This window comes from Denticeps clupeoides, chromosome 8 (assembly GCF_900700375.1).
Source record: "Denticeps clupeoides chromosome 8, fDenClu1.1, whole genome shotgun sequence".
Taxonomy (NCBI): Eukaryota; Metazoa; Chordata; class Actinopteri; order Clupeiformes; family Denticipitidae; genus Denticeps; species Denticeps clupeoides.
Genome location: NC_041714.1, coordinates 22,941,799 through 22,955,521, shown reverse-complemented (window position 1 = coordinate 22,955,521; position 13,723 = coordinate 22,941,799). Strand labels below are relative to the sequence as shown.

Genomic DNA, 13,723 nt, shown 5'->3' with positions numbered 1-13,723 from the left:
GGTGACTCGGAGAACCGCGCGAGTTGTAGTCGGCAGAGTAAACGGAACAATGTCCAGTGTTTGATTTAAAAGGTAATACAAATTATACAACTAGTTTCATATCACATACAGAAGTAAGAGGAAATAATACATTCGAAAATAAAGATATGCTCCTACCTATTAGGATTTGGTTTTAGACTCTCTGAAAAGTGCGAATGCGAATTTACCTAGAAACAATATATTGGTGAAACAAATGTGGTACAAAAACAATATGAAAGAAAATCTCAGCAAAGATTTTACAAGAAATAAGAAATATTTCTTAAAAAGCCTAATTATTATTTTTTCATCCCTGCACGGAGACAGAAGGAGGCGGGTTATCCCTGGCAACGGGACGTGCTCTGATTGGCTGAGGCGAACTGCGCGGCTCTGATTGGCTGCGGCGTCGGGTCGGTCACGTGCTCCAGTTCCACGTGGCCGACGGAGCTCAGCTGCTTGTGGCCATGTAAACCAGGAAAAAAGCGTTCCAGCGCTCCGAGACGCCACTCCGTGCGACGCGCATTCACCGGCGGCGGCGGCGGCCAGCAGCCATGGGCCTTCCCGTCACCATCAAGGTGAACTTCAGAGGAAACGTGAGGAAGCTCCCCGTGGCCGACGCGGAGAGAGCCCAGTGGAGTCGGTGGAGGCCTGGGTGAGTATCAGGCCCGGATTCGGGCCTCGGCGACATCCGTCCCGCAGGACGCGCCGCTGAATGAAACGCTCATCTACGTCATGTTTTCCGATGTCGCTGTGCGTCGTGACACCTGATTGCGTCACCAGGAAGATCTGCTTCTTGTCTCGTTTTGTAGATTAAAACCACCATTGGCTTATTCCACTTTCAAGTCAAGTATTTTGATGAGGACAACGAAGAAGTATGTGAATATTTAAAGCACGTTCTGCAATATGGCCTGTCCTGGTTCCTGTGTCGCATAATAACGCACCTGTGCACTTTATATTCCAGGTTTCCATAAACAGCCAAGGTATGTCTCAACCTCTTGACTCATTCTTTATATTTTCATCCATATATTCCGGTTAGTGTGGTGATCCCAACACCTAGAGATGTTCTGACTCTACGGTTGTTTGCTTTGTTTTGCAGATGAATATGCAGAAGCTTTGAAGGTAGCGTTTGCATTTATTGTGCAGTTAATTAAGAAAGTTTCATCTCACAAAATTATACTCAGACAAAAGACAATTGTTCATAAATTATATTGTGGTTTTGCTGTAACTCAAGAGCGCCCTGAAGCAGGGAAATCAGATCCATATGAACGTATACAAGATGAAGAGCCAGGCAGAGGGAGGGCAGGTCAAGCCGGACATCAAAGAGATGAAGTTGGAGACCCGACCGGCACCCCCCGTATCCTTCAAGAGTCAAAGACTGTGGACAAAGAGACGCAGGTCACCCCTGAGAGGGATGCGGTAAGGCCAGAGATGGTTCTTAATTAAATTGCTCTTCTCCCGAGGAAGATGAGTGACTAACAGCAGGTTGCCCTGTAGGTGGCAGTAAAGGAAAACAAGGTGACCAATCTGAGGACGAGTCTGTGCCTGCCTGGTTCAGATCGTACATGGACAAGGTTGAGGAAGTTGCAGAATTAAAAGAAAAATCTTCTGTATTCATTTCCTTATGTTCATGTCTCTGATCTTGGGACCATGTGGACTTTGACATGATTTGTGTCGAATGCTCTGTAATGGAATCAGATTTGTTCAAGGGATTAAACAAAACATTAAGTAGAAATAATAACAATAAAAAACAACAAAGTTGTATCCGTGTGGGCGGGGCTTTATCAGCGAAGTGATTGTCACTGTGAAACACTGCAGCACAGCACACGGTGAGCAGTGGGCAGCCATGACTGCCCTCGATCTGATTCCATACTCTGTGCGAATCTACTAGAACCGAATCCACTGAGCTGACCGCCCTACATGCCTGTCTGTGTGCAGTTTAAAGACCAGGTTGTGATGGAGGTTGTGGGGAAGATGTGCAGCGAGTTTCTCAGGCCAGTGCTGCATGCACCACTCCCAGGCTCCTCCCCCAGCAGAGCCCGGTACGTCCGCCGCTCAGACGGCCATCGTCAGCTCCACCACGGCTCCCTCCACCAGCTCGACGCCCACCTGCAGCAGCTGCAAGGGCCAGGCCAAGGGCGGAGGCTACCAGTGCAGGTCTGGAGACTAGAACCCTCTCTTCATATAACGCCGGAGTCGGAACTGAATGTGAAACGTTTTAAAATGCAGCGTGTGCACCTCCTGCGTCCTGTGTGAGCGCTGCAGCCAGAGTCACGACCCCAGCCACAACCTGAAGAGGACGCGGACGCCGCTCTCCGTGCCGGAGCGCGGGGGTCACGCCGGAGCCCAGGTGAGTCGGCCACGCCCTGCTGATATCAGGAGGGAAGGCGGGCAGCAGAGCCTGAGCTGTCGCTGTGTTCCACGCCCCCGGCGCCAGGTTCGCGCGCCGCGGAGACAGGACCGTGCGCAAGGCGGAGCGCCAGCGCCTGAAGGCGGAGCGCCGGCAGCTGAAGGCCGAGGTGAAGGAGATCAAGAAGAAGCTGCGATTGGAGAAGAGGGGCCTGCTGTGGAGCGGCTCTACGAGCGCCGCCCTGGGCCCCGCCTCCGCTCCCGCGCCGCCCCCCGCGGCCCCGGGGGCGGATCCGCAGCCCGCCAGTCCAGAGTACGGGCCGCTCTCAGAGGAGGCGGGGTCACGCAGGGCTGGCTGGCCCGCGCCCCCCGTCTACAACCTCAGTCATTAATCCAGAGTTATCAGTGTTGTCTGTTGTAGTTGAGTAACGCTGACAGGCGGCTGGAGCGTCTGCGGCCTCAAATCAAACCGGCCACGTTTTTTCTTTTTCCGTATGAGCTTCACGATGAAAGACCCGAGCGGGTAAAAAAAACCGAGCGATTCTCACGATGCTCTGTGCACTCAGGGCTTCCAAGGTCTCCTGCTCCACCTTGGTGCCCACAATGACTGCCTTGTTTCTGGATGAGAATCTCCCAGATGGCACTTGTTTGGAGCCGGGAACCAAGTTCATCAAGTACTGGAAGATGCGCAACACGGGCAACATCAGCTGGACCTCGGACACCAAGGTACTGACACCCGTTACCCACAATTCCCTTCACGAAATGAAGCTAATGCGTTTCCTGTTGCATTGGTCCCCTGCAGCTGAAGTTCATGTGGGGGAATCTGGCCCTGGAGGTCCGGGAGCAGAAGGAGGTGCCGGTGCCCTTCCTTCAGCCGGGCCAGGTGGGGGTGGTGAGCGTGGCGTTCGTGGCGCCCGCTCTGGAGGGCACCTACACCTCCCACTGGCGCCTGGCACACTGCGGCGAGCAGTTCGGCCCCCGCGTCTGGTGCAGTATCGTGGTGGTACCAAGCGCCAGCAGCCAGCTGCCGTCCCATCAGACCAAAAGAACCGTGAGCGAACACACACACACACACACACACACACACACACACACACACACACAAACCTACTGATTTGCATATTCAAATATTGGAGTTTTTCTTCTGGATTTACTGCAAATCATTTGTAGTTCAGTCAGAGCAGTGATGTTCAGGTTACAACTTCAGGGACCTCCACGTACGTGTGTGTGTGTGTGTGTGTGTGTGTGTGTGTGTGAGTGGCTGCAATTTGTCTATTAAAGAACCATTGGAACCTGGGGGAAAATACTATGTGTAAATGTGTCCTACAGAGGGAGGAGCTTAGACAGGCAAGGGCGGGGCTTATGTGCTCCGGAGGTTCCGATCCATCACGACGAGCCCTCTACTTGTCCTCAGTGGACATGCTGACCGCACAGGTGTGTGTATGTGTGTGTCTGTGTGTATCAGCTGCAGTGGGCAGTGGGGATGGGTTCTATAATATCAATAATAAATCTGATGATGGTGAAACATCTCACTTCGCTACCAGACATCTTTTCTCACAGTCTATTCCCCAAGAGCCAGTCTGTCCCTGCTGGTCACTGTGTGTGTGTGTGTGTGTGTGTTAGACAGTGTGTGTGTTAGACAGTGATTCCGTGTCTTTGTGTGGGTTCTCTCTGTGGTTCTGTGGTGCACATGTTTACTCTGGGACACACATCGTTCACGTACTCGTGTGTGTGTGTGTGTGTGTGTGTGTGTGTGTAAGAGAACATTTACGTGACATGAGGGACTTTAATTTCGATGTTAATGTCCTTGATAGGATTTGCTCTCCTTTGAGTTGCTGGACATCAACATTGTCCAAGAGTTGGACAAAGTGCCGACCAACACTCCTGTCGGTTAAAGCGAATAACCTTCCCGTCCAACTCCCTTTATCCAGTGAATATAAAGCAGCGTCTGAGGTGATGACACTTCTTTGTTTTTTGCCAGATATGACCCCCTGCATGTCCCCATTGCCACAGCAGCCCCCCCTGCTGGACAAACATGGGGCTGCAGTGACCAAAGAGAAGACTGAGCCAACAAAGAAATGCATGGGTACGTAAAGGAGCAGAAGAAAAGCTGAATAAAGACTTTTATTTCAGCTCAAAACTGGCTTAATCACACAGAGAACATTCCGGAGACGTTGCAGAGAACATTCCGGAGATGTTGCTGTGCTGATCTCTGCTTTTCTGCTCTATATCCAGTGGTCCAGCCTCAGAGGCACAATGACCCTGTTGAAGGTCCCTGTCATGAAGAGGCTGATGAAGACATCAGCGGGACGCAGTTTGTGTGTGAGACTGTGATTCGCTCGCTCACGCTGGAGGAGGAGCCGGACCACCAGCCGCGCAGGCGGGCGCGTTTCGGGCGGGGCAAGCCTGCAGGTAAAGTCCTGGCAGCATCATCTCATGCCTGCGAGCCAGTTTGTTGTGTGGTGGGCTGTCAATCATGTGATCGGTTTCCTGCCTGCGATGCTCACGGTTCTGGATTTTGACGTTTCATAGCTCAAGTCCCGATCTCTTATCTGGAGAGGCCTCACGTGAGTGAGAGACCTGAGGGACCAATCGTCAAGCTGGCTGAAGCTCCGCCCCCTCCGCAGATCACAGCAGAGGACGTGCTCTTTCCAGGTGAGCAGGAGGAGCAAGACTTGATCACCGATGCTCAAAACAAGGTCCAAAGGTCCAGAATGAAGTGAATTCTGTTCTGTCAGGACGGTTTTTGGCCTCGGACGAGAACCTCTACACCGACCCCAGTGACCCGGAGAAGGAGGAAGAGGAGGAGGAGGAGGAGGAGGAGGAGAAGAAGCAGGTGGCCGAGGGGGGCGCCGAGCCGGCCGACTGGGACGAGGTGAGCAGCCAGGCCTCCAGCGCCTCCTCCGAGGACTACATCGTGATCCTGCCCGACTGCTTCGACACCTCGCGTCCGCTGGGCGACTCCATGTACAGCTCGGCGGTGTCCAGTCACAGGGACGCAGGAGCCCCGGAGAGGCCGGAACAAGACCCGGGTTCCTCCATCCACAGCAGCGCCAACCGCCTGCTCTGCACGTCCCAGACCCTGGACGCGCCTGCACTCGTCCCCGAGCTGGTGCTGGCCCCGCCCACAGGCCTGCGCACGCACAGGTGGGTGTTCCTCCTCACGCCGCGTACGGGACTCGGCGTCCACCCTGACGCCTTCTGTTGGGCTGCAGGCAGGTGCCGGAGCTGGTGCTGGACGTGCGATGCGAGGACGAGGACGAGGACAGTCGCCCTGAGAGCGGATCTAATGGTGAGCAGGACTGTGAGGAACTGGGAGTGCGTTTGTGGCAGGAAGATGAAGTACTTTTGAGGATGTGGTGCAGAGCTGAGACACGAAATGAGAACAGAACAGAGTCCCACAGCCGTCTCCCCCAACACACACGCACGCACACACACACACACACACACACACACGCTTATCAGGCCGTTTCTCTCGGTTTTCCAGCGTCCAGTCCAGGACACGACTCGATGCTCGGCGACTCCAGCAGAGACCCCAGGTAGATGATTGTCCACCTACTTGTTTCAGTAGGAATGATTGTCCAGACTGAAATGGTCCCGGAAGTGTGTGTGGAGTGTAATGTAGCAGCATGTTCTCTCTCAGACGCCACCGAGGACTCACTAACGGTCTGGTGAAGGGGGCGCTGTCTGTGGCCGCGTCCGCGTACAAGGCGCTGTTCATCGGGCAGGGGGGCTCTGCGCAGGTCAGCCTTCTCTAATTCTCTATAACACACATACACTTATACACATATATACACACACACTTATACATACACACTCACCAGACACACATTTATACACATATATATACACACACACACACACACACACACACACACATATATACACACTCACCAGACACACATTTATACATATATACACATACACACTCACCACACACACACATTTATACATATATATATACACAACACACACATATATACACACACTTATACATACACACTCACCAGACACACATTTATACATATATACACATACACACTCACCACACACACACACATTTATACATATATATATATATATATATATATATATATATATATATATATATATAATATATATATAATATATATGTATATATATCACACACACACTCACCAGACACACATTTATACATATATACACATACACACTCACCAGACACACACACACACACTCAACACACACTCACCACACACATACACACACAGTCAGGTCATAACTGGATGGCGGCGTGTGTATCTGCAGCGTGCAGCCGACGGCGTGTCCATGATGGCCGTGCTGCAGGAAATGGGCTTCAGTAACGAGCAGCTGAACCAGCGTCTGCTGCAGGAACACGACTACAACCTGCTGGACGTCGTCAACGAGCTGGTGCAGATCGGCAGCGAGAACGACTGGTACGCCACGCCCCACTGAGGTCGCCATGGTGACGCAGCGCCGAGCAGCATGGGACACGAGTCTCTCCTGCTGTGATCATGCATGGGCAACAGGATGCAAAATGAGCTGCAGCACGTGTTGTTCACCAGTTTATACTCACACCCGCACACACACACACACACACACACACACAACACCTGTCTTTCAATGGCACCAGACTCGCTTCTCCATGGACAAACCCTGACTGTAAAATTGTGCCTGTTTTGAATGTCTGTCCATTTTAGACATTTTTAGAGGTCAGAGGTCACCGTTAGGACCGGTCCCCTCTGGGTCTCACTGCACCTTTACTCATGCGCAGAACATTCCAGAACTGAGCTGCTGAGCTTGTGCCACTGACGTTGTGAGCTGCTTTGCACGGATCAACACTATTTTAGAACAGGAAACACATGACTTATGATGAAATGGCTCTTCTCGTGCCGCCGTTTGGCGTTAGTAATGCGTAGACGAGGAGGAGGAGGAGCAGCAGCGGCTGTGTAATGAAGTCACCGGTCCAGCAGAGGCCACCCTGACCCATGGGGTCTGGTCCGGTGGCTCGGCTGTGCTCAGCTTTCTACTAAACGATGCGTAACGCAGCGTCCATTTCCTCTCATTACGTTCATGCACAAACCGCAGAGGTTTCATTCTTATCTCGTCTTTTCAATGTTTCTTTCATAGAATGAATTCTATTTTTAGTGACTCTGCTGCACATTCTGTCTGCTTGTCTGTAAATACCTGGGTGTAGAAATAAAACCAGTGGTAACGGGGTGGCTTGGCTGCTTTTTTCTTTAACACTTCAGTGTCTATGTTAAACAAGGAAATGAAAGTGCGTTAAAAACAGGAAGTCCAGCTGATCTCGTCTCGTTTCTGTCCGGCTGCTTTTCATCTGTTACTTCTGGAGACGTTCGGAAGTTCTGGAAGGTAAGAACCAGATTCTGGGGTCCTGCAGGCCTGTCTGTGTAAAAACTGCAGTCGTCCAATATTAATTAAATCATGTAAATATGTAAAATGTGAATATTAGTCACAACAATTTTGGGGTCTTTGCATATATATAGATATATATGAATATGAATGACTGCTACATAACTCAAAACGAGGGATAAAATACACAAAGCTTTCCAAGACACGAGACGCATTTTCATTGCTTGTATGTTTGATCATGTTGTGAGTGAAAACATACGTCGTTTTAATAGACTGGAGGGACATTCGTGTCTCATAATCAGTATTTTACATGAGGTGCTAGTAGCCTAGTGGGTAACAGACTCACTTGTGGACCAGGAGTCCCAGGTTCAAACCCCGCTTACTGCCATCGTGTCCCTGAGCAAGACACTTACATTTACAGCATTTACCAGACGTCCTGATCCATTATACAAGCTGTAGTTACAGGGACAGTCCCCCCCTGGACACACTCAGGGTTAAGTGTCTTGCTCAGGGACACGATGGTAGTAAGTGGGTCTTCTGGTTCATAGGCAAGTGTGTTACCCCTAGGCTACTACCACCCCGAGTGTCTCCAGGGGGGACTGTCCCTGTAACTTCTGACTGGATGAGAGCGTCTAATAAATTCCATGAATGTAAAAATGTAAAGGAGTAATAATGAATATGCTGTATTCATATATATTGAATATATTAAATAACGATGAAGAAGTGATGATGAAGAGGTCATTTCTGGAACAGATCATGGTTGTATTGAAACTGATTTAAAGAGAATAGTTTTGTGGACTTTTTACAGTCTGTTTAATTCCAAGAGAAATGGTCAACTTAAGACACGGCACGTCTCCAGAGGACAACAGCGTCCACGTCGTCCAGCACAAGCGGAGACTGTCCAGGTGGAGGGATTATGGCAGCTGCGGCGCTGATGACCCAGGGGACGCCTGTCCCACCTGCCAGGGGACAGGGCGCATTCCAAGAGGTGAACGCATCGCTTCTGCTTCTTCACGGCCATCAAAAAAATAGTCATGTGATTTTGACTCTTCAAGCTAAACGCAAAGGTTCCTTTTTAGGTCAAGAAAGCCAGCTAGTTGCTGTCATCCCCTGCAGTGACAGGCGGCTGAAACCAAGTCACACGTGAGTTTTACCCAGAATCCACAGCCACAGCCCACGTTCAAACGAAGAGACGTTTCACCGTCTCCTGGGTCTTCTCCTCAGGAAGGTCTACGTTTGTCTGTCGGTGGCTGTGTGTCTCCTCATCTCGACTCTGGTCTTGTTCTTCCTTTTCCCTCGGAGTGTGACGTTGTCCTCCGCTCTGGTCGAGTCCGTCTTGGTCATCTTCACCAGCGGATCCGTCCAGCTGACCATCACCGTGAGCTGCATTCCGTCTTCTCTCAGTTAAAATGTCCACCCAGCTGCTTCCAGGCTGCAGAATTCATTTTGTGGCTCAAGATGAAATTTCCTCTGACGTCTAGGCAAGGACTGATGAGACGGCAGAAAGCAGAATATTCCAGAATATTCCATAATCCTATTATGGAATAATATGGGCATGAAAATATAATAGCGTATAAAATGTAAATACACAATAATTGTGGTCAGTCAATGTCTGAATACCTGGTTACAAACAGCGTCTAAAATGATCTTCCCTGCTGACCGGGGAATTTCCGGAATTTCAGTCATCAGCCACACTTGCCTATGCAGATGTGGCTGATGGTGTGTGTGTGTGTGTGTGTGTGTGTTTTTCCACACAGAACAGCATAAATGTCACTAATGAAAATTTCGTAAGCGTACATGCGAGGGACCTGGACATGCAGGTCCTCCTCTGTGACACTGTGGTGGGGAGAGTCACAGTCCCAAACGTCACCAAATTGTCCCCCCGCGCCCAGGAACAGGTAAACCTCAGTCACATGACCAGCTGTGTAGCGTCTTTTTGACAACTGAGCGAGATTATCTGCTCTGTGTTTGGTCTTCAGCTGACCGCAGCCATTCCAGTCACCATCAAGGACCCTGGTCTGAAGTTAGAGATGTTCATTCATTTCTGACAGTATAGATCCAGTTCTTCTACTCATCATGTCTCATGTGTCAAGCCGAGCAGGACTGACGCTGTTTCTTGTCCCCTGACCAGCGCTTACTGCAAGTCCAGTGCCATTCGGATCCACACCGTGTTCCTCCACCTGCAGTGAGTGACAGAATCTTTTATTATCACATGTAATCATACGACCGTCCCGACGTGCGCTCTGTCCTCTGCATCTTCACCACAGACTGACGCTGACTGTGTCCTGTCTGGGACACACAGAGCAGCTGTCTCTGGACACGTTTGAGTATGTGGACTGTGGCTCCAACAGCACCGGGCCACACCGCGTCTGAATCACACAGGACACCGCTGGATGGCGACACGGTGCCGGTGACCACTAGATGGCGACACGATGCCGGTCTCCGCTGGACGGGGACACGGTGCCGGTCTCCGCTGGATGGCGACACGTTGCCGGTCGGCACTGGACGGGGACACGGTGCCGGTGACTAATGAATGGCGACACGGTGCCGGTCGGCACTGGACGGGGACACGGTGGCGGTCTCCGCTGGACGCTGGACGTGTGATGAACTCTCAGGCTGTGGGCTTGTGTTGATGGTTCCAAATAATTTCTCAATCATTGAAATTGTGGGCAGCATGTGTATGTGTGTGTGTATGTGTGTGTGTGTGTGTATGTGTATGTGTGTGTGTGTGTGTGTGTGTATGTGTGTATGTGTGTGTGTATGTATGTATGTGTGTGTGTGTGTGTGTATGTATGTGTGTGTGTGTGTGTATGTATGTGTGTATGTGTGGTTGTAGTGGTGTGTGTGTGTGTGTGTGTGGTGTATGTGTTGTGTGTATGTATGTGGGTGTGTGTATGTATGTGTGGTGTGTATGTATGTGTATGTGTGTGTGTATGTGTGTGTGTGTGTGTGTGTGTGGTGTGTGTGTGTGTGTGTGTGTTGTATGTATGGTGTGTGTGTGTGTATGTATGTGTGTGTGTGTATGTGTGTGTGTGTGTGTGTGTGTGGTGTTGAGTTATCAGCAATGCATTTATCTTAACAACTATCCCCAAAATAGACTCCTATTCTAATATTTTTCTTTACAAATAACCATTGAAGGAAATACTTTTAATTATAAAAATGGTCCTGTATTTTACAATAAAAACTGGATGAAGTTCTGCGTCTGTCCTGGATGAGAAAACCGCTGATTCAGTTCTAGTTTGTTACATATGAATAAACATATAAATTACACGTAATTAAAATAATAATATAATTTCTCGGGGACACCATGGTCAGTTGGAACATTTCTATCTACAGACGCGCACATAATGAGCTGGTGTCGGTCGCGCCGCCAGGTGGCGCTGCCACCGTGCTGGTGACGTCACTGCGGCTGCTTATTTTGTCGCCGTGACCGGAGCTGCGGTCAGTCGCTGCCGTCCGGCTGCAGAAGACGCTCGGCGAGGGTAAGCGACGTTTTTTACTCTTTAAACGCGTCAAAACGCGGCGGTCAGTGACGCAGATCCGGACTTTTATATTTAAATATATTAAATATAATGGCTGGTAGTAGCCTAGCGGGTAACACACTCGTCTATAAACCAGAAGACCCGGGTTCAAACCCCACTTACTACCATCGTGTCCCTGAGCAGGACACCGAACCCTGAGTGTCTCCAGGGGGGGGACTGTCCCTGTAAATACTGGTTGTAAGGCGCTCTGGATAAGGGTAAATGCTGTAAATGTAAATGAGGTGAAGTTCTCCTTTAGATAAGCAGGTTTATGTGTAAAAGTCCGTCTCCAGACCGCAGGCCGGTTGGACCCGTTTTATCTTAAGAGGATTAGAGACCAGCAGAGCCCCAATTAGACCGTGAGAGGGTGAAAAAATCTTCTCCTCTGTGTGCTTTGATAAGGTGACTCCAGACGTCTCCACCACCAGATGTCCACCGGAGAGGGTCCACTGTCTCACACCAGTGGGTGAGAAGAGGCGTCGTTGCCATGGGAAACCAGCTGACCGAGATGGCCCCCAACACGGCGTTCCTGCCCAACTTCCAGTCCTTGCATGTGGTGGTCATCGGGCTGGACTCTGCAGGGAAGACGTCTCTGCTGTACCGTCTCAAGCTGAAGGAGTTTGTGAAGACCATCCCGACCAAGGGCTTCAACACCGAGAAGATCAAGGTTGCCGTTGGTAACAGCCGAGCCACCACCTTCCAGGTGTGGGACGTCGGCGGGCAGGACAAGCTGCGGCCGCTGTGGAAGTCGTACACGCGCCGCACCGACGGCATGGTGTTCGTGGTGGACTCCACAGAGGCGGAGCGCATGGAGGAGGCGAGGGTGGAGCTGCACAAGATCACGCGCACGTCAGAGAACCAGGGCGTGCCCGTACTCATCCTGGCCAACAAGCAGGACCTGCCGGCAGCGCTGCCGGCCACCGAGGTGGAGAAGGTTCTGTCCGTCCACGAACTCAGCACCTCCACGCTGCACCACGTCCAGGGCTGCAGCGCTGTGGACGGACAGGGGCTCCAGCCAGGCCTGGAGAAACTCTACCAGATGATCCTCAAGAGGAAGAAGATGGTGAAACACAGCAAGAAGAAGAGATGAGCAGTTGCTGGAGGTCCATCTTCACGGGTGAAACATGAAGGATCTTCTCTGGGCTGGAGAGCACGTCTTCTGACGTGTGTGAGACCTTTGAGGAACACGCGGTAGCTGATGTAGACTCTGTAGGTCTGTTTCTATTCTTCCTTCAGTTGACACGCTGCAGACAACCAGCCAGGTTTTGCATTTCAACCTTTTCAGTTTCAGTTCTTTTGCGGAAGTTCTTCACCACGATGCCTGCTCTGGTTGGAGTTGTAGAAGGCTGAGGGAATCTGCTTGTTATTCACGGTGAAATTACCCACAGTGCCATGCTCCACCTGTAGTCCCTCACACTGTATAGAATAGTTTTGTGAAGCGGAGTAGACGCTGTAGAAGATCCGAGCTCCTGCTACCACCATACTTCTGATGCCTCCTCAGATACGTGACTGGGTGATGGGAGGGGCCTGCAGTGGACCGCCCTGAATCTGTAGAAAGGCGGAGTCTCCAGCTGATGTCATGTCACCAAACAAAGAAACTCTGCAGGCTGAATTTTATAAAGCTCTCAACCGAAAGTAATAAAGTTGTAATCGTGTTAACCGTGTTGCTCTCACTTCAGCCACTGCTACACCACCGAGAGGAGACCCCAACACACACGCACACACACACACACACCACAAACACACACTATACACACACACACACACTATACGCACACCACAAACACACACTATACACACACACACCACAAACACACACTATACACACACCAACACGAACACACCACCACAAACACCACACGAGACCCACACACCACAGACACACCGAGACACACACACAACACAGACACACAACCACAAACACACACTATACACACACCACAAACACACACTATACACACACACACACGAGAGACAACACGAGACACAAACACACACCACAACACGAGACACAAACACCACAAAACACACACAGACACACACACACACACACACACACAACAAAACACACCATATACACACACACCACAAACACACTATACACACACACACCACAAACACACACTATACACACACACACACACACTATACACACACCACAAACACACACTATACACACACCACCACAAACACACACTATACACACACACACAAACATACACACACCACAAACACACACATACACACCACACACACACGGCACACACCACAAACACACACTATACACACACACACCACAAACACACACTATACACACACACACCACAAAACACACACTATACACACACACACACACTATACGCACACCACAAACACACATACACACACACACCACAAACACACACTATACACACACACACACACATACACACACCACAAACACACACTATACACACACACACCACAAA

At 50.5% G+C, this 13,723-nt stretch overlaps 2 protein-coding genes and 1 pseudogene across 3 annotated transcripts; all 3 read left to right on the top strand.

The window, feature by feature from the left end:
- The first annotated feature begins 479 nt into the window (after nucleotides 1–479).
- On the top strand, nucleotides 480–7,580 carry LOC114795512 (next to BRCA1 gene 1 protein-like; annotated as a pseudogene).
- A 27-nt stretch (nucleotides 7,581–7,607) lies between these two features.
- tmem106a (transmembrane protein 106A) lies at nucleotides 7,608–10,530 on the top strand. Of its 2 annotated transcripts, none has more exons than XM_028988889.1 (8): nucleotides 7,608–7,734; nucleotides 8,543–8,722; nucleotides 8,814–8,877; nucleotides 8,959–9,112; nucleotides 9,492–9,632; nucleotides 9,714–9,757; nucleotides 9,866–9,919; nucleotides 10,002–10,530. In XM_028988889.1, the coding sequence occupies exons 2-8, from the start codon at nucleotides 8,563–8,565 to the stop codon at nucleotides 10,105–10,107; spliced, it is 723 nt and encodes a 240-aa protein (XP_028844722.1). In that variant the 5' UTR covers nucleotides 7,608–7,734; nucleotides 8,543–8,562; the 3' UTR covers nucleotides 10,108–10,530. The 2 variants fall into 2 exon arrangements, with proteins under 2 accessions (XP_028844722.1, XP_028844723.1); XM_028988890.1 differs by having other exon boundaries at nucleotides 7,723–7,734; nucleotides 8,561–8,722.
- Nucleotides 10,531–10,678: 148 nt separating this feature from the next.
- On the top strand, nucleotides 10,679–12,914 carry arl4d (ADP-ribosylation factor-like 4D). Its single transcript, XM_028988944.1, has 2 exons — nucleotides 10,679–11,216; nucleotides 11,658–12,914. The coding sequence occupies exon 2, from the start codon at nucleotides 11,743–11,745 to the stop codon at nucleotides 12,343–12,345; it is 603 nt and encodes a 200-aa protein (XP_028844777.1). The 5' UTR covers nucleotides 10,679–11,216; nucleotides 11,658–11,742; the 3' UTR covers nucleotides 12,346–12,914.
- Nucleotides 12,915–13,723: the final 809 nt, after the last annotated feature.